The sequence below is a fragment of the Eleutherodactylus coqui genome, chromosome 6 (genome assembly GCF_035609145.1).
Source record: "Eleutherodactylus coqui strain aEleCoq1 chromosome 6, aEleCoq1.hap1, whole genome shotgun sequence".
NCBI lineage: Eukaryota > Metazoa > Chordata > Amphibia > Anura > Eleutherodactylidae > Eleutherodactylus > Eleutherodactylus coqui.
This window is the reverse complement of record NC_089842.1, coordinates 203,801,446-203,828,366: the sequence shown is the minus strand read 5'-3', so window position 1 is coordinate 203,828,366 and position 26,921 is coordinate 203,801,446. Positions and strand designations below refer to the sequence as shown.

General features: G+C 44.8%; 1 protein-coding gene across 5 annotated transcripts in view; it reads right to left on the bottom strand.

Moving 5' to 3' along the window:
- The window catches only part of EXD1 (exonuclease 3'-5' domain containing 1), a 111,574-nt gene that overhangs the window by 25,713 nt on the left and 58,940 nt on the right, over positions 1 to 26,921 (bottom strand). For 4 of the 5 annotated variants that reach the window (XM_066608634.1, XM_066608632.1, XM_066608636.1 and 1 more), the window contains exons 5-7: positions 25,601 to 25,716; positions 23,572 to 23,633; positions 8,729 to 8,815 (exon numbers count right to left, since the gene is read on the bottom strand). In XM_066608634.1, the coding sequence (XP_066464731.1) occupies positions 8,729 to 8,815; positions 23,572 to 23,633; positions 25,601 to 25,716 (265 nt within the window). The remainder of the gene's footprint in view (positions 1 to 8,728; positions 8,816 to 23,571; positions 23,634 to 25,600; positions 25,717 to 26,921) is intronic. The other variant, XM_066608633.1, reaches the window with a different exon arrangement.

The following is a 26,921-nucleotide window of genomic DNA, read 5'->3' as shown; positions in this document are numbered from 1 at the left end:
AATAGTTTTCTCTCCATTTTCTGCGCACAATAACTTTTTAATTTTTCCGTCGACATAGTTATGTGAGGGCTCATTTTGTGCAATACGTCCTGATTTTTCCGTTGGTTCCATTTTTGAATACAAACGACGTTTTCATCGCTTTTTATTACATTTTTTCTTGGAGATAGTATGAAAAAATGATAGTATGACCAAAAAGCACATTTCTGTCTGTCTTTATTTTTTTTTTCGGACGTTGTTCACCGTACGGGGTAAATAATCCATTATTTTGATAGATCTGACTTTTACGAACGCAGCGATACCATACACGCATTTTTTTGTTTTTTATTTAGATTCTTTTATTGCAAATATGGAAAAAAGGTGTTTTTTTTTAACTTGTATGACTTTTTTTTTAATTAATAAAACGTTATTGTTTTTATCTTTACACTTTCTTTTAGTCTCCAGTGGGGACAACAACCAGCGATGCTTTGATCATTACATCATACTGCATTCTGACAGGCAGCCTACCAAGCCACCCCACGGCAACGGCTTGATGGGCAGTCTGCCAAGACACCAATGGGGGCCTTTCAGAAGGCCTCCGGCTGCCATGACACCTGCAAGGCTCCCCCAATCTCACCGGGGGGTTCCATACAGGACCCCCAAACATTGGTCGGGGGATTTAAATGCCGCTGTCAGAAGAGTTAATAGCCGTGATCGGCCGTGTGGCCGATTGCAGCTATTGCTCGTGGGTGTCAGCTGTAATAAACAGCTGACGTCTGCACTGTATGGGGAGAGATAGCGGCACTATCTCCCTCCATACATGTCCTGCAATGGCAGGACGTAAAAAGACTATGGGGCCTTCACTAAGGGGTTAAACAACATATCAGGAATTTCAAATAGAGGTCAGACAAGTATTTAAACAGGAGGTTTCGGTGATCATCACCTTTATCAACCATGTTGGATAAAAAATAATAAAAATAAGAGGGTTAAAACGATATACATCACAAATGGGCAAAATATCGCAAATTTAAATGTATGGCCCTAGTAATGAATTAACAAATTTACAGTAAACAATCCAGCCAAAAAATGAAAGGACTATATAAAAATGTAAAAAAATGGAAACAAAAAACCCACAACCACAGTTATATAGAATAGAATACCTAATTTGTCATTGATATTGCAGTCATATTAATAAAGACCAAATGCACAGCACTCCAACCAATAAAAAGTGGAAGCATTGCATGTAGTATCACATGGGTCCCCAACTCCAGTCCTCAGGGACCACCAACAGGTCACGTTTTCAGGATATCCTATGGTAAGAACACCCGTGGCAATGTCTGAGGCACCAACAATAATTACATCACCTGTGCAAGACTGAGGAAATCCTAAAAACATGACCTGTCGGTGGTCCCTGAGGACTGGAGTTGGGGAATACTGTAGTATCACGTTGAGAGATGCATTCATAATCATAACCATAAGAATTCCTATGTCCAAGATAACTAATTCTATTATATTCGAAGCTTCCCAAAACCCTTTGCAACTCCCCTCAGGTCTTGAAAACAGTACATTTGCCATCTTTCTTGGCTTTGACGTAAAAAGGGTAACCCAATAGGGAATATCCTACCTATCAGGGCCTCTGGTAGCGGTTTCAAAGCCCAGCATAGCTGTAGTGTACATTTGACTAAATCAGGCAATATAAAAATTGGACAACCTTGAAAAGTTAGAGGGGCAGCAGCACAAGTTTGCTTCAGGATAGCATTCTTTTCTTTGTAAAAGCGAATCCTAAATACAACACTCCTGGGGTGCATTGGATAGGATGACTTGGGGCCCAAGGTTCTATGAATTCTATCAATTTTGATGCAGTCAGAGGCCCTGCTGAGCAAGGACCCCAAAAAGCTTTTATGCTAAGTCCTCAAGATGCGCGGCAATAATGTCCTCAGTAAGGCCTCTAATCATTTCTCCGATGGCTATTTTCCATATAATCCAGGTCTGCTATCTGCACAGCATTGTCATGGATGGCTTGTGTGAGTCTAAAGTACAATAAGTATATATTCCTGGGCCTCCTCCACCGCAACTACCATATGGCCTATATGCTGAATCTCCCTTTGCCTCCATGCCATGTTTATTAGAGGTTTCAAACCTTAGGAACAGCCCATCTAATTCTGCTCTGGTAGGGATTGCTCTGATATGCGACTTCCAGTCCCAATCATTATCAGGGAAAAGCGGAGCAGTAGTTGTTGCGCCCACAGGTATAGGGGATGCAGGGTCACTGGGTACTGAGAAACCTAGGATGGAGATTGATAAGTCACCACTGAGAGGAAAAATGGAATGGGGGAAGATGTCCTGCCACGTGCTGCTTCCAGAGACTGCATGATTGTCATACCTGGAGCTGCTATAGCCCAAGAGCCTCCAGGAATATATTATTCAGCCTTTGAAAGGGGGGAGAAGGAGCTGGGTTGGTGAGCTGGAGTCCCCTGTCTCAGAGAAGCAAAGGTGGTATTCTTATCCATCCTCCCTATAGATGGCCATAGAACAGGATTCTAGAGGTGAACAACTGACTATGTTGATGGTACCCATCAGCAAAGATTTGGATTTCTAGACCATGGAGTGAAAATACCTACATGATGGACTCGTTGCTAGAGACAGGTTGCGCCTCACAAAAACAGGTAAATATATATTTGACAGGTGCCTTGCTATACTCATCAGGGGAGCTTTAACCTAGATGGGAAGGGAAGTGAAAGGGCAGGTAAAAATATACATCTAATTAACCCTTTCCAATCCAATTTGTATCCTGGTTTTCCTGTGGGCTCACTCTTTCTGCCATTATACAACTGCGCTATATGCTGGCTAAAGCCAGTACTGCATGAGGTGACACGTTGGATAGGCTCCGACAGCTGAGCGTCTGGCAATATACAGTAAGAGAACCCTGACAGACGTCTTCCAACATCGGAGCTGTACAGCCTTAAATCATAATGTCTTCAGACGTCAGACAGTGGATTGGAAAGGGTTAATACATTTGAAAACTTTGCTATTAGAAGAGGAAAGAAAGAATAGACAAAAAATTCTGAAGGAAAGTAGAGGAGTAAGGAACACCAATCCTAAGCGAAAATGTTTTTACACAAATACACAAAGCATAGGAAACAAACAAGGGGAATTGGAGCTCCTACCAGAGGAAGAGAAATATAATGTAATTAAAGGGGTTGTCCCGCGGCAGCAAGTGGGGTTAGGCACTTCTGTATGGCCATATTAATGCACTTTGTAATGTACATCGTGCATTAAATATGAGCCATACAGAAGTTATACACTTACCTCCTCCGGTGCTGGCGTCCCCGTCTCCATGGCAATGACTGAAGCCTTCTTCTCTGGTCACAGCAACAGTCGCGCTTGCGCAGAGAAAAACCATCTCCTGGAGGCTCCGGCCTCCGAGCTGCGTCCTGGCTCCTCCCCCTTCTCAGCGTCATCGCGTAGCTCCGCCCCATCACATGGTTCCGATCAGCCAATGGGGTGGCTGTAATCGGCAGTGGAACGCAGACAGCAGAAGAAGATCCACAGTGCACCATGGGAGAAGACCTGCGGTGCACTGTGGGAGAAGACCAGCGGCAGCCATCTTGGACAGAAGATTTTTTAAAGTAGCTGAACGGGGATTCAGGTAAGGGAATTTTTTTTTTTTACTAACACATGGCAGCGTTTTTCCTTTACAGGTACTGGGGGACTGGGCAAAAAAAATTTTTTAGCTTTCGGCGCGGGACAACCCCTTTAAGCATCGTAGGAACTTGGTGGGATGATACACATGATTGGAATACAAGGCTTGAAGGATACAACTTATTTAGAAGTAGACCTAATAAAAGAGGAGGTATCGAGTTGTATTTTAGAAAAGCAGAGATTCAAGTTCAGAGCATGATAGTTCTGTAGAGGAGAATGGATAAGAATACTAGGAGAGAACAACAGAAAGGACACCATTGTAGGCATTTACTAAAGGCCACCTGGACAAGCAGAAGATATTCATGAACTCTTTCTACATCAGATGGCCAATTTCTCAAAAAAGCATGATATAGTGATTATTGTAAATTTTAAATTATCCAGGTATTTATTGCTAGTTTCTTGCAGGCAAAAGTAATGGATCCTATAAATTATTATCTGCTTTTGCCGACAACTTTATCTTCCAAAGGGAAAAAGATAAAATTAAGGGATCTGCTATCTTAGACCTAATTCTTACCAACAGGGAAGGAATGGTTGAGGGAGTAAGGGTGGCTGGGACCTTAGGAGGCAGTGATCATGCTATCCTTGAATTTTGGATAACAAGGGGAAAAAAACCTGAGAAGACTCAGACCACAACATTGGATTTCAGAAAGGCACATTTTAATGAACTCAGAAAGAGGGTAGGAAGAATCCAATGGCTGAATGTTCCTTTGGGTTTTGTCATTAAAAAAAAAACAAAAAACTATACTGTACTCTATTTTTCCACCACCCCCTCAGTCTCCTTACCACATCTTCTCCTGGCTGAGCTTCTGCAGTGTCTTGGGTCACCTCACCACACGCTGGCCGTCTTGTTATTAGGACTGCATTCCTCACATTTCTTCTGACCGTGTCAGTGAAGGTCACATCCCTGTGCTGTAGCATTCACAGCCTAGGAAGGAATTCTAATATTCTCAGAGTCAACTCGAATGAGCAATCTCTGAAGCAGATAGGCCGGCCCCCCTGCTTGTGAGTAGTCCTCCTGCTGGTCTGTGAGCAGTCTGCAAATCATGCCCCATGAGAAACGGTTAAAGGATCTGGGAACATTTAGCTTGCAAAAAAGAAGGTTGAGAGAAGACTTAATAGCGGTCTCCCAATATCTGAAGGGCCATCACAGTGCAGAGGGATCAGCTCTATTCTCATTTGCACAAGGAAAGACTAGAAGCAATGGGATGAAACGGAAAGGAAGGAGACACAGATTAGATATTAGAAAAAAATTTCAGACAGTGAGGATGATTATTGAGTGGAACAGGTTGCCAGGTGGCAAGTTCTCCTTCAATGGAAGTCTTCAAACAAAGGCTGGACTGACATGTTTGGGATTATTTAGTGAATCCTGAATTGAACAGGGGGCTGGACCTGATGGCCCTGGAGGTCCCTTCCAACTGTACTAATCTATGAAGGCTGCACTCTCAAAGTCGCAGCTGAGATGTTGCTCTAAATGTGTGCTGGGTCCGACATTAGGTCTTGAACTGTAGAAGCAGGAGCACCGCTGGAAAGTGCCGAATGCTGCCCAAGTCACCCTCCTGTGTCAGGGAAGGGTTTGGCCGAACCTTTTTTTCGCCCCATCAGTGGTAAATCGCCTCTAAAATATCCTGATGTGTGGATAATTGGCAAAATAAAATAATTTTTAAGCAGGAGCTCGCTTAAAAAGCAGCCTAATCTGCCATTAGCTAGCCACACCTCCTGGAGTGACCCTTTAAGTATAAGATTTTTCTTAGGTTCTATATGATAGGAGAGCAGCCATACAAGTGGCCAAGATGTTCAGATGCCCGGGAGCAAGACGCCTGCGCTGTTTTGACAGCTTGGCACAGTGCTCACTTTTGGCTGTCAGGCGTGTTGGCTATTCAAGCAATGCAATGGCACCCCTTGACAGTGGCCAGGCACTGTCTTGGCTTGCCTTTAAACTAACACAGGTGAGTACTTCGGATTTTGTGGAGCATTTTAGTTACCATACAAGTCATTGGCTACTGCTGATAAATTGGGTTTACAAAGATGTGTTACATACTGTAAGATATATAAATATGGGCATTCCACTTCTCCTCTATGACATATTTAATACAATTATAGTTATCTTGGGTTTAGTAATTCTTATGGTCAGGATTATGAATGCCTATATATGTCTCTCAATGTGTATATCACACACCGTGCATCTACTTTTTATGGGTTGGAGTGAGAAACATTTGGTCTTTATTAATATGCTTACGATATTCTTTACACATTGGGTATTCTATCTGTAATTTTTTTTTAATACAATTATTAGCATTTTCAATTCCAAAACAAACAATACAAGATAGAAGGGCAGTAAAACATGTAGACATGAAAAGGATATAAATGTGCCATTTAACAGTGTATACAATAATCCTATGTGAAGAGATCTGCATTTGACATATTGAGCAATAATCTCAAAAGATTTAGAGCAAGACTGCCTTCACACGGGCGAGAAAATAGAGCACAATTTGTGCGTTGCGAGATGCACAAATATGAACCCGATTCTTTTAAATGGGGTCATACACATGAGCAATGTTTTACTGCATGTCACCGAGATGCCGCAGGCCACATTAAAAATAATGGGAGACGTGATACGCAATCACACAGAAAGACAGAACATGCTGCGATTTCTTTTCTGCATGGCATCTCGGTGCCATGCGCTAAAACATCGCCCATGTGTATGACCCCATTCAAAAGAGTGTGAAGGCAGTCTTACTCTAAATGTTTTGATATTATTGCTCAATATGTCAAATGCAGATCTCTCCATATAGGATTATTGCATACACTGTTAAAGGTGATTGTCCTAGGTGCACGCAATTCAATGCAAGATCTCCCATTGAGAACAATGGGAGAAACTCCGCAATCCTGACAGCTGCCGCGGAGGATTGCTACATCCCCCAAGTGATCAGAGGCTGTTTTGATATAAAAACGCTTCACATACGCAGGGAATTCACATGGTGGGGGGGTGCGATCTGGGGCAGTGATTCACGCTCGCCTGTGAAGTTAGCCTAAACCATAGAAACATGTTTGATATTGTTAAAGAAAAAAAAAAAGAGTAATCAAAGATCTGAAATCCCCTCTTTCCCAGTCTACTCGTGGACTTCAATCAAGCACAGTAAACATTGTATTATGCACTACCTTTTAATCAGTCTACTTAAACTTCCTTTCTGACCTGCATTATCTGAAGTTAAAGGGGTTGTCCCGCGATAGCAAGTGGGGTTATACACTTCTGTATGGTCATATTAATGCACTTTGTAATATACATCGTGCATTAATTATGAGCCATACAGAAGTTATTCACTTACCTGCTCCGTTGCTAGCGTCCCCGTCGCCATGGTGCCGTCTAATTTCAGCGTCTAATCGCCCGATTAGACGCGCTTGCGCAGTCCGGTCTTCTCCCTAGTGAATGGGGCCGCTCGTGCCGGAGAGCTGGTCCTCGTAGCTCCGCCCCATCACGTGTGCCGATTCCAGCCAATCAGGAGGCTGGAATTGGCAATGGACCGCACAGAGCCCACGGTGCACCATGGGAGAAGACCCGCGGTGCATCGTGGGTGAAGATCCCGGCGGCCATCTTGGTAAGGTAAGTAAGAAGTCGCCGCAGCGCGGGGATTCAGGTAAGTACTAAACCTTTTTTTTTTTTAACCCATCCCTTGGGTTTGTCTCGCGCCGAACGGGGGGCCTATTGAATAAAAAAAAACCCCGTTTCGGCGCGGGACAACCCCTTTAAGTACCAAGGAGTGTTCTTAAATGGGTGCATGCAGCCTGTGATTTCTGGGATAGTGAGAAGCTATAAAGATGAGCCAAAAAAAAAAAAAAGCTTTGCAGAGGATAGGTCATCAATAGTTTCTGCCTGGAAAACCCCTTTAAGACTTGATTTGTACTAGGTTTTCAAATGTATCCAAATATGCTACAAAAAAGGTGACAATTATATGCTTAAATAATTTTTTTGTGGATCCGTTTTTTATTTTTGTTCTCTTATACTGGTAGCGTATAAATATTAGTCTGAAAGAGGCTACCTAAAGCTTCATTCTGATACCATACCTGCATAATACGCTTGGTTCTATGTTCGTATTTAAAGTAGTAAGCTTCATTCTGTTATCTTATGTATGTAGCAAGCTTGGTTCTGGTACTATATGTATGCGGTAAATTTGGTTCTGGTAAAGTATCTATATGGTAAGCTCTAGTCTGGTAAAGTATCTATGTAGACTTGGTTCTACTACCATATCGATGGACTAAGCTTATTTCTTGTACCATATCTATGTAATAAGCTAGATTCTGCCACCAAATCCACGTACTAATCTTGGCTCTGGTATTGTATCTATTCATATTTATATAGCTGTATAATTAAGGAAGATTAAAAAGGTAAATGATGATTTTATTATCATTGTTGTTCTTTAATAATGCAGGGCAACTATTGTTACAATGATGCAAAAAAGAACAAATCATGACAATAATTGGCCAGTGTAAATGGACACTTAATTGGGAGTATTCAATCCGAGTGCCTGGGGCAGCACTATCTGCAAATACAGCCCTGCTTCTACCCCCATGGATTTCAATACAGAAATATTTCCTAAAAGCTGCAGATCACGGCAGGAGAGGAGAAGACCATACTAGCACAGACCATGGTACAGAGTAACAGGGAGAGACTGGCATAAGTGAGCATGGCTGGCTTCAAGGCTGTGAGCCCATACCTCTCCTTCTCCACATTTACATCTTATTACATAAGAGGACCAGGATGAACTGTGCTAGATGCTAGGCTGAAACCCCCCCTTTGAAAATCCTTCATTTGTCGTTGTAATGGTTACTCAATTGTTGGAAATAAGTTGTTGGCAGGAGGAATTTTTTGTCATATGAAGAGGAAAATTGACTTAAGTCTTGTGGGGTTGTTTTACCTACTTCTGGATCAACACTGTAGGACAATAGGTTGAACTATATGGGACGCTCACTTTTTCTAATTCCCCCACGCAGATAAGTACACAAAATGGTCCGGAGAAACAACAAAGATGTAAAAACAAACAAAATCGCTTACCTGTAGCCAGCAGAGCTTTCCATATGGAGACTCGTTTAGTGTAACAGCTGCTAAACTCAGTACTTTTTGATTCTGGAGATGCCTTACCTGACAAAAAAAAAGATACAGATATCTGAATAGAACGCCTAAGGGCTTCTGTTCACAGGTGAATTTTTACTGCGTTCTCCACGGCGATTATCTGGACGCGGGGAACGTACAGCACGCTTTCCATAGCGTTGCTGTGGAACACGCAGCCCCCCTGTCCACGAGCGAAGAATCATAGCAATTCTCCGCTCGTGGCCAGCAATTCGAAGAATGCTGCAAATTGCCACGATTCTCCACGGTGAGCCTATCTGTCAGATAGTCTCACCGTCGAGATCTGTCTGCCGGCTCCTGCTCCCAGGCAGCGGCTCCAGCGGCGGAGATCCGGTGCGGGATTTCGCAATGCCTGTGGACAGGCAGCCTATAGTTTTTTTTCTGGCTGGGTTTTTCATTGACAGCACACGGACCCAAGTATAGCCTTTGAGCGAGTTTTCACACGGACCAAGGGTCCACATGAAAAAAAACAAAAAAAAACCCGCTGCATTCTGGCCCAGACAAGAACTGGATTTGCAATGTGCACAGTCCCTGAAAATCAGAGTTACGCCTGCAATTCCCAGACACAACTGACAATAAATTAGTAAAGTTTATTTCAATACAACTTATTCCATTTTAATAACAAGCACATTTTTATCTATTTTAACCACTTAAGAAACGGACAATTTTAGGGATTTTACTAGTAATGAGCGAGTATACTCGCTAAGGCACTACTCGCTCGAGTAATGTGCCTTAGACGAGTATCTCCCTGCTCGTCCCTAAAGATTCGGGTGCCGCTGCGGGGCGGGGAGCTGCGGGGGAGAGCGGGGAGGAACGGAGGGGAGATCTCTCTCTCCCTTTCTCCCGCCCGCTCTCCCCTGCTCCCCGCCGCGACTCACCTGTCAGCCGCAGCGGTCCCCGAATCTTTATGGACGAGCAGGGAGATACTCGTCTAAGGCACATTACTAGGATGAGTAGTGCCTTAGCGAGTATACTCGCTCATCCTTAGATTTTACCCATCTGGTGGTTTTACAGCCATATTTTTTTTCCTTCAGATACAAAAATATTTTTTGCTGCGTTTTTTTTCCGTGACATATAGGGCTAATTTTTGTTTATATCTTTTTTACTGACTTTTTTCCCGTTTTTAAGTTTTATTGGAGGAAAAAAGCTGAAAAAAATTGTTTTTTTTAACATTTATAGTTTTTTTTTTTTTCTAATTAATGTATATTTACACTAAAACAAAGTATGGGAATGGGTTCCTCATTTTCTTTTAGACATTTTGATATAAAATATGCATGGTTTTGGTTTTCAGGGTGCATACAGCACCAGTTTTGGGTCATTTTCTTTATGTATATGTTTACATTTTATGCTGTCATTTTTTCTTACTTATTTAAGTAACAATTTTCTTTCACCATCTATGTCCTCCGTGACATCAGATAAGACCTCTGGGGGACATTCACATGTTTTTTTTTAATTTTCATTTGACACTTTTCCACTGTAGCTGGGACATCCATAGGAGCTCCAGTTACAGGGAAAACATCCCTATGTAGTAACAGTAGTCACTAATAGAGCTGATCCGAGTCTGCTAGGACCCTGGAGCTCTGTTGTGCCAGGGGGTTCCAGGCAGTCACATGACTGTCGGCTCATGAAGTGGAAGAAATACCTCCACTTTCACTTTAGTATATAGAGCTCATTGAGCGCTATGTACCCGGGAAAGGAGAAGGCAGAAGTGGTTAAAAACCACTTCTCCCCTGGGTTCTCAGCTGTGACTAACAGCTGACAACCCGACCTGCTCATGCTTGATTGCAGGAGCAGAGGCTTTAATAACATGCGATATTTCAGCGATCAGGCAGGATTAAAGCCTTAAGGGGTTGAAAAAGTTGCAGTTACTTTACTTTTCAGATTTTATACCAATTTTAAGTGATGTGCTGAATTTATTTGCATGTCACATGTTAGAAAAAAAAATCAGCTGCTTGCCTTTGACAGTAGAGTACAGGAAGATTGCTATATGGTTCAAGACATGTGACCCAACAAATCAATGCAGCTTTCAAAGATGGCACCGTTGTGCTGTATTCCCACAATGCCTTGCTCTCTCCTTCCTCTGTGTGCGCGGTCCAGATGGCAGCAAGAGACATGAAAAAGCAAGGTTTCCTGGCCCCGCTCATCTCACATCCCAGCCCTACCCACCTCTAATGAACTGCTCTATAGTCTCTCCCCGCCCCCTCTAAGTCCCTCTACAGTACAGCATGTTTTCCTGCTGTACAGTGTACTTAGAGGGGCGGTGCCAGAAGAGACTGTCTATACACACTCATCGTCCAGGATAAAATTCTGCATGATGAGAGTTCAGGGTAAACAGCAGCCATTCAGTACTGAACGGCTGCTGTGTACAGTAAATGGAGAGGGGCGGGGGAGAGCAGGGGGAGAAATCTTCTGCAGCCTCCCCACTCTGAAACAAGGATACCCGCTCGACAGACACCCCCCTCCCACGTCACAAGTAACACTGATAGCCCCCACTCCCTGACCTATCAGCACCCCGACCCCCGGCGGCGACTGGTTGTCGGCACCCCGACCCCCGGCGGCGACTGGTTGTCGGCACCCCGACCCCCGGCGGCGACTGGTTGTCGGCACCCCGACCCCCGGCGGCGACTGGTTGTCGGCACCCCGACCCCCGGCGGCGACTGGTTGTCGGCACCCCGACCCCCGGCGGCGACTGGTTGTCGGCACCCCGACCCCCGGCGGCGACTGGTTGTCCGCACCCCGACCCCCGGCGGCGACTGGTTGTCCGCACCCCGACCCCCGGCGGCGACTAGTTGTCCGCACCCCGACCCCCGGCGGCGACTAGTTGTCGGCACCCCGACGGCGACTAGTTGTCGGCACCCCAGCGGCGACTAGTTGTCGGCACCCCAGCGGCGACTAGTTGTCGGCACCCCAGCGGCGACTAGTTGTCGGCACCCCAGCGGCGACTAGTTGTCGGCACCCCAACTATTCACAATAGTCATGGCTCACCTCCTTTTCCCTACACAGGCAGGATTACACTAAAAGAATACACCTATATGTAGAGAACACAGGATCCACCATTCACAATAGTCACAGCTCACCTCCTCTCCTCCCTGCAGACAGGATTACACTGAGAGGTGACACCTATATATACAGAACAGAGGAGCCACCATTCACAAAAAGGTCACAGCTCACCTCCTCCCTTCACTGCACAGACAGGATTACACTGAGAGGTGACACCTATATATAGATAACACGGGAGACACCATTTAAAAGTCACAGCTCAGCTCCTCCCCTCCTTGCACAGGCAGGATTACACTAGGTGGTTGGGTGGCTGGGTGGGTATGGTGGCTGGCTGGGTGACAGTGCCAGTAATACCCCACCCTTCTCCTCCCAACACCCCCAGGCGACAAGTTATGACAGCCCCCCTCCCCCACCCCGTGCGATAAGTTACGAAAGCCCCACCTTCGAAAAAAGTAATGAGAGCCCTTCCTACCCCCACTGCAAAAAGGTTATGACAGACCGCCCTCCTCCTACCCCTCGGTGCGACGACTTGACGGGTCCCCTTCTCCCACCCGTGAGACAAGTTATGACAGCACCAGCACATCCCCCCCAACCCCACCCTCTGCAAGTACATTGACAGCCCCCCCAGCCAGTACATTGACAGTACCACTCACCCTGCCCAGTATATTGAAAGCCTACCCCCCCGGCCAGTACATTGGCAGCACAACCAACCCCCAGCCAGTACATTGATAGCACCTCCCCCAGGCTGTTACAGTTACTCTCCGCCGCTTGAGACGCTTCTGATCCTCGCCGCAGCTGTCCAGGAGTAAAGTGCAATACTGCGCATGTGCGAACTACACCAGGCTCGTCCACAGATCGAAAATCTGTTCTGCGTATGCCTGACGAGTGGAGAAGCCGGTGGCAAGCTTTTGTCGGATTCAGGGACAACGGGATTGTCAACTGTAGGTAAGTATATAACTTCTTTATGGCTCATATATAATGCACAATGTATATTACAAAGTGCATTGTAATGGCCATACAGAAGTGCAGACATTTGTGTGACTGCTGCCTCTGATTGGCTCAGCGGGACCAATCAGATGAGAGGCAGCAGTCACTCACCCATTCATAAATTCATGAATGGGTGTGTGAGTGGAATCTGCCTCTGATTGGTCAGGCTGTGACCAATTAGAGGCAGCTCATTCAGCAGGCGGGGATTGTAAATCCCCGGCTGCTGAATACTACTCACAGCTGTTCAGAGCAGTTCAGGAGGACTGCCGCTGGCCGCGCTGAACTCTGTCTGCCGGGACCAGGTGAGTATATATATATTTTTTATTTTTACACATTTCTGGATGAATTGCAGGGAAGGGCTTATATATTTAACCCCTTCCCGACAATTCATCCCGCGATCGCCGGCAGCCCATTGCTTTCAATGGAGCCAGCTGTATTGCCGGCTCCATTGAATTCAATGGGCTAACAGCGTTCTGCCGGGACAAGGTGAGTATATATTTTTTTCATTTTTACACATTTCTGGATGAATTGCAGGGAAGGGCTTATATATTTAAGCCCTTCCCGCCAATTCATCCCGCGATCGCCGGCAGCCCATTGCTTTCAATGGAGCCAGCTGTATTGCCGGCTCCATTGAATTCAATGGGCTAACCTCGTTCTTCTCTGCCACAGCTGTTACAGCTGTGGCAGAGGAGAACGATCTTTATGCTGACAGTGCGGGGGGGGGGGCTCACTCTTGCCACTATTGTGGCTTAATAGTGGGACCTGGGAACTTGAGATGCAGCCCAACATGTAGCCCCTCGCCTGCCCTATCCGTTTCTGTGTCGTTCCCATCACTTTCTTGAATTTCCCAGGTATTCACAAATGAAAACCTTAGCGAGCATCGGCGATATACAAAAATGCTCGAGTGGCCCATTGACTTCAATGGGGTTCGTTACTCGAAACGAACTCTCGAGCATCACTGAAAGTTCGTCTCGAGTAACGAGCACCCGAGCATTTTGGTGCTCACTCATCTCTAATTACATCCTAAAACTAAAATGGATTTTTTGCTTTTATACAATTTATTTTACACAATACTTTCAAAGGTGAAAAATACTTTTTGTGACCCAAACAATAACTGACAAAAAAACGCCCCGTAGAACTTAAATCTAAGTATTTCTCCCCTGAAAGTCAATACTTTGTGCAGCCACCTTTTATTCCAATTACAGAGGTACAGCAAGTCTCTTGGGGTCTCCATGAGGGCTCCTACCCACCTGCGTTTTTTCAACGCTGCGATATTGCTGCGTTTTTTTAACGCGATTGTCAATGGGACTTTCTAATGTTAAGTCCCATTGACAATCGCGTTAAAAAAAACGCAGCGATATCACAGCGTTGAAAAGACATAAGTGGGTAGGAGCCCTTACCACATATACACACTGGGATTTTTTCTTGTTCTTCCAGGCAAAACTGTTTCAACTTCTTCTAGTTAGATGGGTTTCGTTGGTGTTCAGCAGTCTTCCAGTCATGCCACAAATTCTCAATTGGATCGAGGTTCGGGCTTTTATTGGACTATTCCAGGACATTTCCATGTTTCTCCTTAGACCCGTCCAGTGTTGGTTTACGGTCATTATCCTGCTGGAAGGTGAACCTCCGTGCCAGTCTCAAATCTCTGAAACAGATTTTCCTCAAAAGTTGCCCAGTATTTACTCCCATCTTTCCTTCACACATGACCAGTTTTCCAGTCATTGCAGATGACAAAGATCCCAACAACATGATGCTGCCACCACCATGCTTCACTGTGGCAGCAGTGTTCTTCTGGTCATGAGAAATGTTGGGTTTGTCCACATATAGCTTTTCCCCTGATGGCTAAAAAGTTCAGTTTAAGGGCTTTTACCCACTAGCGTTTTTTTAACACTGCGATATTGCAGCGGTTTTTTTACTGCAAATGTGAATGGGACTTTCTAATGTTAAAATCGCATCGCACAAAAATCGCAAGTTTGCGCTTCTGCGATTTTTGTGCGATTCAATGTTAAAATGAGAAAGTCCCATTGACATTTGCAGTAAATAAAATGCAGTGGTATCGCAGCGTTAAAAAATACTCGTGGGTAAATGGGCGCGGGAGTTCTTTAACAAGCTTCTACAGAGACCGCCAGACTCAGAAGTGGAAATCGACAGAATCCATTGTTCTCTGGGCCCCAAATCCACTGACCCGAACAGACAAAGAGACATTGTATGCAGAGTGCATTTCTACAAGCTGAAGGAGCAGATCCTACAAACAGGCTAGAGAGTGATTTGTCCTACAAAGGAGCTCCATTAATGATCTTGTCAGACTTATCACGTCGTACTCTTCAATTAAGAAAAGCCCTGAAACCATTACTTACATTACTTTGAGAAAAAGAAATTGTGTATCGGTGGGGCTTTCCATTCCAGCTACACGCCAACAAAGGAGGCAAAACAGCTACATTGCGAGGGCTGGGCGACTTGCCCAATTTGCTGGGCACCTTTGAACTGCCAGTTGTGTCCCTCCCGGACTGGCCCGAGCCATCCTCTCTTCTGCCACTGCCACCGAGAAACGAATGGCAGACAGTAGATCACAGACCACGCCAACGAAGAGAGAGGCCCCGGGAGACTCATGAACCCCAGACGCCCAAGTTGGGGAAACCAGCTTGAGAAGGAACATCCCATCTTTATTCCACATATCCGCCTGAGAGAGGCAGAGTCACTGGGAGAGAAGGGAGTCCGGGACTTTCTTGGAGTCGGCAGGATTTGAAGATTAATCACATTACAAAATGTTTTGATTTATAGGGGTTGGGAGCGAGAGTTCGTAAGTTTGCTAGTTCTTGCTACTATAGCTTAAAGCGATGGCACAGTTAGCCCTCGCAAACTATCGTGAGAAGATAGACTTTCAATTTGTTACCAGTTATTTGTTTTTGTCTCTGTATGGTTTACCTTATGTGTCTTCCCTCCCCTCTCTTCCCAAGCCCCCCCCCCCCCACTATCGAGAGCGGGCAGGTCCTCACGAAATGGCTCCTCATCCCTGAAGACAACCACGGCCGATCTAACATGTAGCACGTACAACGTCAAGGGTCTAAACATTCCTCAGAAGAGGGGCCAGATACTCTATCACCTCCACAAGAAAGGAATACAGGTAGCTATGTTCCAAGAAACACACTTTAGGGCAGACTCTGTCCCAGCGTGTAGTTCCAAATTCTACCCCACCTTGTTCCACAGCCCTCATCCCACGAAAAGCCGGGAGGCGTGTCAATCATCTTACATAGAGGGTTTAGACACAATGTAATAGATTCCTCAATAGATCAAGATGGCAGATTCGTCTTCCTAAAAATAGAGGTGTCAGATATGATATTTACCCTGGCTAATGTTTACCTTCCTAACTAGGAACAAGTACCAACCGTCATCAAGATCCTGAAGACCTTGACCGAGTTCGCAAATTGATCCAAAATTATCCTGGGCGGAGACTGGAAGTTGGTGCTCAACCCAGAGATGGACTCTTCCTCAGGTAGGACCTCTGTATCCCGATCAGCACTACAACTACTTATAAAACCCTTAAATGCCCTACATCTAGTGGATCTATGGAGGATCCTTCACCCGGGGACCTGAGACTACACATTCCACTCGGCAGTACATAATACATACACCCGAATAGATATCCTTCTGGTCTCGCAGAGCTTGTTGGATTGCTCCCCGAGGTGCTCCCTGGGTGACTTTATTTGGTCAGATCACGCCCCAGTGTATGGCGGGTTCTCGAGATGCGCAGGTCGCCCGGGAGCCGCCTCGTGGAGGCTTAATGACAACCTACTCCGAGACTCCCTGTGTGTCTCTGACATCAAAGAGGCAATCACGGGGTTCATAGCGGTCCACCAAAAAGATCGAACATCTGCCCCCACCCAATGGGAAGCATTAAAATGCGTCATCAGGGGAATCCTAATATTACATGGAACCAGACTCAAAAAAGAAAACTCAGCGAACCTATGTAAACTCAAAAAGGAGGCCAACAAAAAATCCCAGCGTGACGCTTTTAAAGCCGAAATCTCCTCCATACGACAGCAGATCCTCAAAATCCTTGACCAACGCTCCCTTGCCCATAGAGACAAACTACGTAGAAGGGCTTTTGAATATGGAGATAAATGTGGAAGTTGGTTGACTAGAGCCCTCCACCCCAGAATGTCTTCCTCCCATGTCCCAAAAATACAAGTAGAGGGCCGAGGACAAGTACACGCCACAACGGACATATTAGAATAATTCAGGAAGTACTACTCCAAACTATATAACATTAAGGACCCAGCGCAGTTAGACACTCAGAGACTAGATAGTGAGACAGAGGCCTATCTGACACAAAATGCTCCCAAAAGAATGACAGTAGAGGAAACGGTGAGCCTAGATGAAGACTTCAATGCGGTGGAGCTCGAGAAACTTATCAAAGACTTAAAAGAGGGCAAGTGCCCAGGACCTGACGGTTTCACAGCCAGGTTCTACAAAGTCTTCTGGGAGGAGATTTCTCCTCTGATTCTCAGAGCCTTCAACGCAGTGGAACGAGGGTATCCCTTGCCGACGCAATCCTTAATGGCCCACATCTCAGTCATCCCCAAGCCAGGGAAAGATGCCTCGGTTTGCGGCAACTACAGACCCATATCCCTCCTTAATATCGATATAAAATTATTCGCAAAATTGATCGCCACACGCCTACAAAATATCATCCCGCACCTGATCCATGGGGAACAAATGGGGTTTATCCTGGGCAAAGAAGGTAGGGATAATACGGTGAAATCCCTGTCGTTAATAGCCAGAGCAAAAGACACCAATAACCCCCTATGCCTTCTGGCGGTCAACGCAGAGAAGGCATTAGACAGGGTCAGTTGGCACTTTCTCTCGGCCACATTAGACTGAAAACGAAGGATCGAATTATGTCCTTATACCGAAACCCCTCAGCCAGGATCAGGGTCAACGGTTCCCAGTCAGATGCCTTCCAAATATCAAACGGGACTAGGCAGGACTGCCCCCTATCCCCGTTTCTTTATGTCCTAACAATGGAAACGTTAGCAAATTCGATCCACCAAAGCGACTCAATCAGAGGTATCCTGACCGGGGACACAGAACACAATATGTTTTTTTTTGCAGATGACCGGATATTATATTTGTCCAACCCACGCGTTGGGCTTCCCGTGGTCCTGCAGGAGTTCAGACGTTTTGGCAGAATAAGTAATTACAAGGTAAACACACAAAAATCAGAGGTCCTGAACGTGATGTTGCCGCAGACCGAGGTATCACAGCTAGAGGCACAGTTCCCATTCCGATGGAGACACTCCTCAATAAAGTATCTGGGAATTCAAATCTCGACAGACACTACCCAGGCCTTCAAACTTAATTTTCTCCCATATCTGACAGAGCTGGAAAGACACCTCAACAAATGGAAATCATTGCTCCTGTCCTGGAGCGGCAGGGTCAATGTAATCAAAATGGATTCCCTCGCGAAGTTTCTTTATTTATGCCAGACGGTGAAACTACCAAACTACTTCTTAAAACGCCTTCGAACTCTTATCACCGTGTTCGTCTGGAGAGGAAGGAAGCCACGTATGCGCTTCTCACTTCTCACCAGACAAAAAGAAAGGGGTGGTCTGGGACTACCCAACTTTACCCTCTATTATAAAGCTTGCCTTTCAAACTGTGTACTAGACTTACTTAAAGAGGAAAAATCACAAACTGTGGGCCACTGCAGAACACACACTGGTACCGAGAGCCTTACGGGGGGCGGCGTGGATCCCACCTAAACTTATAAACGCAATACCTAACATCTCCCCGTTCGTAAGTCAGTTATTCAGGACCTGGTCAGAATTTGGCCCAAAAAAATGGCATGGCCCCTTAACCCCCCTTATAACCAACCCACAATTCGCTGATCGGATCTACCATACTAGGTCACAACACCAATACCAAGAATTAGAGACGTGATGACTAACTCAAGCTTAAAGACACTGGCAGAGATCTTAGGAGGGGGGGGGGGGGGGGGGGGACACACCCCAGCTCTTAGTTACAATACTTTCAGCTGAGGGGGTTTGTGGGGTCTCTCGTCCCTCCGGTGAATCTCTCGGGTGCCCTTACGCTCTTTGAACAAATTGCCATGTCCACAACCCCTCAGGGACATATGATCTCATCTTTATATAAGATGATGCTGAATCGGGAGACAGAGGCCCAGAAGCCTGCGTATATAGAGGCCTGGGGGAAAGAACTGGGTCATAGACTACCAAAGGAGGACTGGGAGAGAGCCTGGATCCTTTGCCACAAAATTTCCCCAGCTTGCAAAGCCCAAGATCTAAATTTTAAAATTCTATCGAGATGGTATAGAACTCCCGACCATCTACACAAAATCTTCCCCCAGACATCACCTATCTGTTGGCGCTGTAATGCAGACAGAGGAAACATGTTCCACATATGGTGGAGCTGTCCTGCAGTGACGGACATATGGAAGGGTACAATAGAAGTATATAATGATATTTGTAAGACACAATTAAACCTAACACAGGAGATGGCTCTGCTCTCGGTCCTCCCAGGTTCAATCAAAAATGTTGAGAGGTATCCTGAGATTTTTTATACTCGCTACCAGAAGAGTTATCCCCAGACTCTGGAAATCCACGACGCCTCCTTCAAGAGCGATGTGGGTAAAGGAATTGAACCACCTCATGCGCTTTGACGAGCCGGGGGCCGGGGAGAGCGATACCCAGGAAAAATTCTATAACACTTGGCGGGCCTGGGTTACCTTCAGGTCCTCCGAGAAATTCAAAAACTGGGTGGACACGGGACGGCTGTAGAATGTACAGAAAAATTCCCTAAAAAGAGTCCAGGGCCTGGGTGTGGCTCTCTCCCGAGACCGGCATTATCACTCTAACCTGCCCTCCCATGAATTACCTGCCCCCCCAATACCATTCCCCCTCCCACCCTCTGTTTCATTGTCTGTCAGTATTGTCCTTGTCTTGGTATAACTGTTTATATGTTTGGACAGTAAACAGCTGTCTAGGAGGGAAAAAAAATAATCGAAGCATACCCGAATTCTTGGTGAGAGAATACATTTATTTCCATTGCTTTAAATTTACACACGTATGACAAATGTATGTTTTTATTTAGAAAATATGCGAATAAAATACTTTTGAATGAAAAAATACTCGTTGGTAAAAGCCCTTAGCCTTGTCTGATGAGAAAACTTTCTTCAATGTGTTAGGGAAGTCTGCTACATACTGTGTGCTGAACTCAAAAAGTATTTTCTTTTAGCAATGGCATTTTTCTGGCTACTCTTCTGTAAAGCCCCGCACTGTGGAGTATACGGCTTATAGTGAACCTTATGGGCAGATACTTACATCTCTGCTATGGATCTTTAGCGTTCCTTCGGAGTTATCATTGGTAGCTTTGTCTCTAACTTGTTTGGAGAGCTCCTTGGTGTTCATGTTGCTTTCAAAACAAGTGAATTCGTACTGACATCATGTGACAGACCATGTGACACTTTGATTGCCCACGTGGACACCATATTGAACTATTTCCTCTCTGAAGGTAATTTGTTGGCACAGACCTTACTTAGGTGCTTCTTAGCAAAGGGGCAGAATACATATAACAGGAGTAAATATATGTAACTCAACTTTTCAGTTTTCACTTTTTAAACCAGGCTTTTTTTCTCATCCCACTGTAACCATCTGGACTATTTCGTCAGGTCCATTACATAAAACCTAATCAAAATCCCTTTGCAACAAAATATTAACACCACGAAGGACAGTAAATACTTCCGCAAGGCACTGTACATGTACTATGTGATTAGTACAGTAGTGTGGAAAACATTGATGCTGTATAAAAGATTATTTTGGTCAACCTGAGTATAACGTGTATGGGGACCTTTAAGATCAATTTAATTCGATTTTTGACGACATTTGCCAGCCAGAATAGTGCAGTTTGCTGCGCTCTTCCTTCTTTATTGCTTTTTTTTTTTTTTTTTTTTTAACACATCCCCACACACACTTTAATGGATGGAATTGGCGATAAATCTGATGATCGCTATTTGACCTCTTAGACGCCACAGTCGTTGCTAGGGAGACATTTCATCACCAGTGTCCACCCATACGATGCGTTTACAAGGTGCACATGACTGGTTATGGCAACCAGGAACCTAACCATGGCCCCAGGAGCAGTTATCTTAAAACACTTTAGGCCCATATACACCAGCCGTTGATCGCTAAAAAAAATAATCGTTTTAGCGATATTCAGTGCGTGTAAATGTGCGCCGATCGTCCGCTTTTCGGGCACTGCTAGCTGATCGTTAAATTCAGTCGAACCTAAAAATCGTCGCTCACTTTTATCAGTAGTTCTCCACGGGGGAAGGGGGGGCGGGAGTGCTGATAGCATTGTTTCCCCGTGGAGGACAAAGGATCTGAGCTCAGATAATACCCTAGGGCAGTGATGGCGAACGTTTTAGAGACCGAGTGCCCAAACTGCAACTCAAAACCCACTTATTTATTGTAAAGTGCCAACATGTCAGGGGGCGGGGCTTATCACGACGTATGATTTTTACCTGAGTCGTACTTAAAAGGACAAGGCTGTTTCAAAATAGACTGGGTGCAGATTTTGACTTCTTTTGGATGCTGAAATGCTGTGGAATTTGCCACGGAAATTTCCGCTGAGGACATTCTGCAGGATTTCCCCCTCGTGTAAACATATCCCAGCAGTGATATTGACGCCCCCAGAGCTGCCCCAGCAGTAAGGGTGACCCCTCCCAGAGCAGCCCCAGCGCTAATAGTGACCCTCCAGAGCGGCTTTAGTGGTTATAGTGACCCCGCACAGCGGCCCCAGCGGTAATAGTGACAGCGCACTGTGGTCCCAGCCATAATAGTGACATCCCACAGTGGCCCCCCAGCAGTAATAGTGACACCACACAGTGGTCTCAGTGGTAATAGTGACATCCCACAGTGGCCCCAGTAGTAATAGGGACATCCCACATCAGTCCAGTAGTAATAGTGACATCCCACAGCAGCCCCCAGTAGTAATAGTGACTTCCCACAGCGGCCACAGCGGTAATAGTGACACCCCACAATGGTCCCCAGTAGTAATAGTGACACTTCACAGCGTCCCCAGTAGTAATAGTGACATCCTACAGTAGCCAATAGTAATAGCGACATCCCACAGTGGCCCCTGTAGTAATTGCGCCCCCCTCTGAGACCCAAATTCCCCACCTTCTCTGCTTGGCGCTGTTGCTGCCACTGATCCCAGGAGCACACTGTGACCTGCTGCCGGACACCTCCTCCCCTCCCCTGCTCTCGCGGAACCAAGTATGAGACGTCACAGGAGGGGGGAGGAGGATCCTGTCTGCACACTGACATCACAGTGTGTGCCGGGATCAGCGCCTCTCGCAGCGCTGCTGAGTGAATACCAGCAGGGGAGCTGCGGCACCCCTGCCAGTATTTACTAATGTGGTGAGCGGCCGACGGCGACGAGTGCCAGCTGGGAAGGCTCTGAGTGCCGCCTCTGGCACGCGTGCCATAGGTTCGCCACCACTGCCCTAGGGCTATTAGCTGCATTCAGGGAAGGCTTCATTTGCACACCTAATTGGTATTTAAGTAGCTGAGTAGCTACTTAAATACCAATTAATTTTTATGCAAAATGATCAATGATCAAACGGTCCTTTGAGCGATCATCAGCCCGTGTAAACCAGCCTTTATTATAATGACCGGCATAATACACTGCAGTACAGAAAAATTACTGTTATATTAGTGATCAAACTTAAAGAAGTACAAGTCCCCTAGTGAGACATAAAAAAGAAGTTTATAAATATTTTAAAGTACAATTAGAAGAAAAAAAAAAAACTTTTCCCCCCAATAAAAATGGTTTGTTTTTTTAAATTATTTTAAAACAGTACAACTTTGATATTACGGAAATCATGCTGATCCATGGAATAAAGGCAGCATGTTTTCCTTTTTAATTTCAACTGATTTTAATTGAAAAAATAGCTAGGCGAATTACTACTGTTATCGGACACTTAACACTTTATATTCCATGACACTACATGCTGATGAGCCAGAAAATTCCCCTCGCAGGTGGTGCAATAATGTAATTTCACAATAAAAACAGGAAATCTAACAGGTACTTCTGTTGCTCTCTTTTAGGTTTTCTTTCTCTCCTTTTGAGGAGAATGTGAAACCAAGGCTAGAACTATTAAAACTTTGAAACACCGGAGGGGAAACTGGGGTCAGGACATTAGTTTCTGACATACATATGGTCTTGCACATTCCTTCTGCTTGTTTTCTATCCCATACTGAGTGCACTGTGCAGTCCTGGTATAGCCAGGGAGACACACCATGGCTGCCACGTTTTTAGCAATAACTCCATTTTATCTTCTACAATGGCCGACAGTTTTTCATATAGCAGTGTTTTTCTTTTTAAAGCACAATGACTATTGCAAAATTTAAAGAGGATTTCCGGGATTCCAATATTAATGATCAATCTTTAGTTTATGTCATTAATATATACCTCTCAATCAGCTTTTCGTCAAGGTCCTGGGCTGCAAACCCCCACGATCAAATACTGATGGCCTATCCTTTCGACTGCTATTCATCTGAATTGTTGCCATGTAATATTACATTTTCCTTGCACCGACTAAAAGAATCCGCTATTTTGATGTGGTTCCACATGATCACTTGTATGTTGGAATATACCCCTAGTACACTGTTGACCAAGTGCACCACAAAAGCCACAATTATTTTTATTATTAGCAATTCTAACCAGTTTTTAAATGGTTTTATCAAAATAATTTTACTTACGGCTGGTCCAAACATTGGTTGGAACTTATCTATCACAATATAATTTATGTTTTCATCATCACCTGCAATAATAAAACAAACACATTAAAACACAGTATCTCTTGAAAATAATTTCATCCACACTTATTGTGCGGATGTCACTTCCAGATACAGTTTGGAACGCCGTACTGAGTGATGCAAGAGAGGATATGCCATGTTACACATCTCAGTATTCAGTGGCCCTGTAGTCAACCTCTTTGTGCCAGAGCTGTTCTTCTCACAACTTTTCACTTCAGCAGGGAAGATCTAGCAGATCAGAAACTATACAAATTAAAGGCCCATTTAGTCACAACGATTATCACTTAAAAGCCATCTTTTAAGGGATAATCGTTGTGTCCAAATGCGCTGCCATCATGCACTGTCCGTGCATTATTCATTCATCGTTTATTTCTAGCCAACTAGAAATCAAGGATGACTCTTATCAGCGGCACACACTTATTTTCTAAGTGGGCGGGGCTGATAGCATTCTTTCAGCTGGTATCCCGCTGGGACTTCCCAGCGGGATACCAGCTGAAAGCTGCAAGAACAAAGGAGCTGTCAGCTCCTGCTGTTTGTTGGAGCTATCAGCTCAGAGGGACACCAGCTGATAACTGCGAGAACAAAGCAGCTGTTTTGTATATGCAAACAGCTGCTTTGTTCTCACAATCAGTGGTGTCCTGCTACCGCTGCATTTAGCTCTTTAAGTAGCTAATTAGCTACATAAGAGTTACGCAAAGATGATCGCTCAAAACTGGCACTCAAACTGCCGTTTGAGTGATCATATTTCATTCTAAATGCACCTTTACCCGTGGCAAAAGTAGTTAGTCAATCAGTTCTTTAGTACGACTGATATGGCTACAACAAATGTTTGTCTATGGAGATTGCTTGGCTGTGTGCTTTACTTTATGCACCTGTTTTCTTTGGTTACAATGGGGCGTTTTACACATTAATTAGGTCATATAGTACATATCTACCTGCATAGTGTGTAAACATCTATAAGAGGAGGCATTACAAGATACCATGTGCATTATAAACTCTACAAAATTACAGAAAACTTGTACTTTACAAATATGCTATACCTCTTTAGTATTAGATTATACCACAGCATCTACTGGTAACAATAAAATGTAGGTTTACCGAAGTTGTCACACAACATTACTTTTCTTTAGGCTACTTACACAAGGGGCAAGCGCAATATTGAGCCCAGAAACTCGGCCCGATATCATGCTCAAATCATGCATTTTAACGCCAATGTGAGGGGTTTCTACTGGAAAAAACGCCTTCCATCACTTTTGTGAAGTAGCGGCAAATCTTTCAGCCGCGTTAAAGGATTGGCAAGTATTTCCCATTGTATTCAATGGGAGACCTCACATTGCACTTGCGTGCATATTGTACGGCGTGTGGTCCGTTTTACTGTTCCATTGAAAACAATGATCAATGAGTTTCAAAGAATGCGAAAAGATAGGACATGCCATGATTTTTTCCCTTACAGTGATGCGGGCTGGGAAAACATTGCAAATATGAATGGGGTTCATATTTGTGCAAGCTTTGTGAGTCTGACAACGCACCAAAGTTGTGCAAGATTCTTAGCCGTATGAAACTGGCCTAAGGGTGAAAAAGTTGCAAAAGAATTCTGACCATGTCACAAATTGCACTCAGCTTTTCTGCCCAACGGGAACTATAGTTTTATAATCCACATAAGGCAAGTTGCTCTTTTTTTCTATCTTATGTATACAATAGGGAAAAGAGACAACTCTGAAAATCAAGAAAATGCCTGCTGAAAAGAAAAGCACTTTGGAATCATGCCATCTGCTCGCTCTTTATGTGATATTTGTATTTTAAGTATAGCTCCATAGTAATATTTGCATGGATAGAAACTCTTTTGCTGTACAGAACTATAAAAGGGTGTTAATAAAGATTTGAGAAGATATTTTAAGAACTGGTATAAACGAAATCGATTAGGTAAATAAATTGTACAGTCATTAATATATGAAATTCTAATTTAACATACCTGAATAGTTAAAGATCTGTACATCACTTTTTTCCATCCTTGGATGGGCTGTTGCATCAACATCGTCAGGTTTTGGCGCTGGTTGGAAAGAATCTTGTGACAGCATGTTAACACTGCTAATAAATCATAAGTGTTACTATATTTCAAGTAGTTAATGTCATAACGATATCATGCTTTGAATCACGGCCCGATATCACCCTCGCAATCCACATGGAAACCCCTGGATGCGAAGAGTTTTCACATGGAAACAATCCCTGTGGTACTGAAGTAATTCTGTCACAGCCGCATCAGAGGATCACAGAGTTCTCCCATTGCTTTTAATGCAGCTCACCAGAAGCTGACCGGATTCTTCCTCTTCTGTTATGCAGCTGCAGTCTTCTTCCAGCAGGTCAGTGTAGGCTACGTCATAGTGATGTAGCATTCACTGCCCAGCAGGAAGCGCCAGATGCTATGTCAGGCTAATGCAGAGACTGCGCATGCGCTTGGCTTGCATCGTTAGTATAGGAACTCTTGCAACGAGACTGCGCACATATGCAGTCTCGGCATTAGCCCGACATAGCATCTGGCACTTCCGACTGGGCAGTGAACGCTACGTCACCAGTGACGTAGTGTACATTGACAAGCAAGAAGAAGACTGCAGCTAATGGATCCTTAGGCTTCACTCACAGACGTTTTTGTACAGCGTTTAGCGCTGCGCTAAACGCTGTACAATGCACGCATTCATTTCAATTGGGCTGCTTACACAGGGCTGAAAACGCAGCGTCTTCAATGCTGCGCTTTGACAGCGTTGCAGGTTCCATTTTGGGTTCAGCCCTGTGTCGCCCATTGAAATGAATGGCCAGTGGTTTCAGCACTGCTGAAAACGTGGCAACACTTGGTGCCGCGTTTTTGGCAGCGTTAACCGCACACCGATTTTCAGGGGGAGGGCTTGCAATATAAGCCCTACCCAGAAAATCAGTCCAAGCTACACTAGATAGAAAAAAAAAAAAAAAGTAATACCTAGCCGCTGCCGTCCGGGTTGCAGCTGTTGGTCTTTGACGCTGATCCGGGCTTCCCCTGCACTCAAAAGTCTATTGCCGTAGGCCAGGTTTGAGAACCCCGCCTCCAGCAATAGATTGCTGTGATTGCTTCTCGGCGCTGGCTGTATGCCTAATCACACCCCTTTATTGACTGTCTCAGCCAATCAGAGCCGGCAAGCTCCAAGGCAGCAACTGAATGCCCACCTCTCTGTTGCATGTAATAACTTGCGGTGTCCCCATGGCCCTGTTACTAGACAAGCCAAATGCCTAAATGACAGGCAGTGGATTGTAAAGGTGCTGGA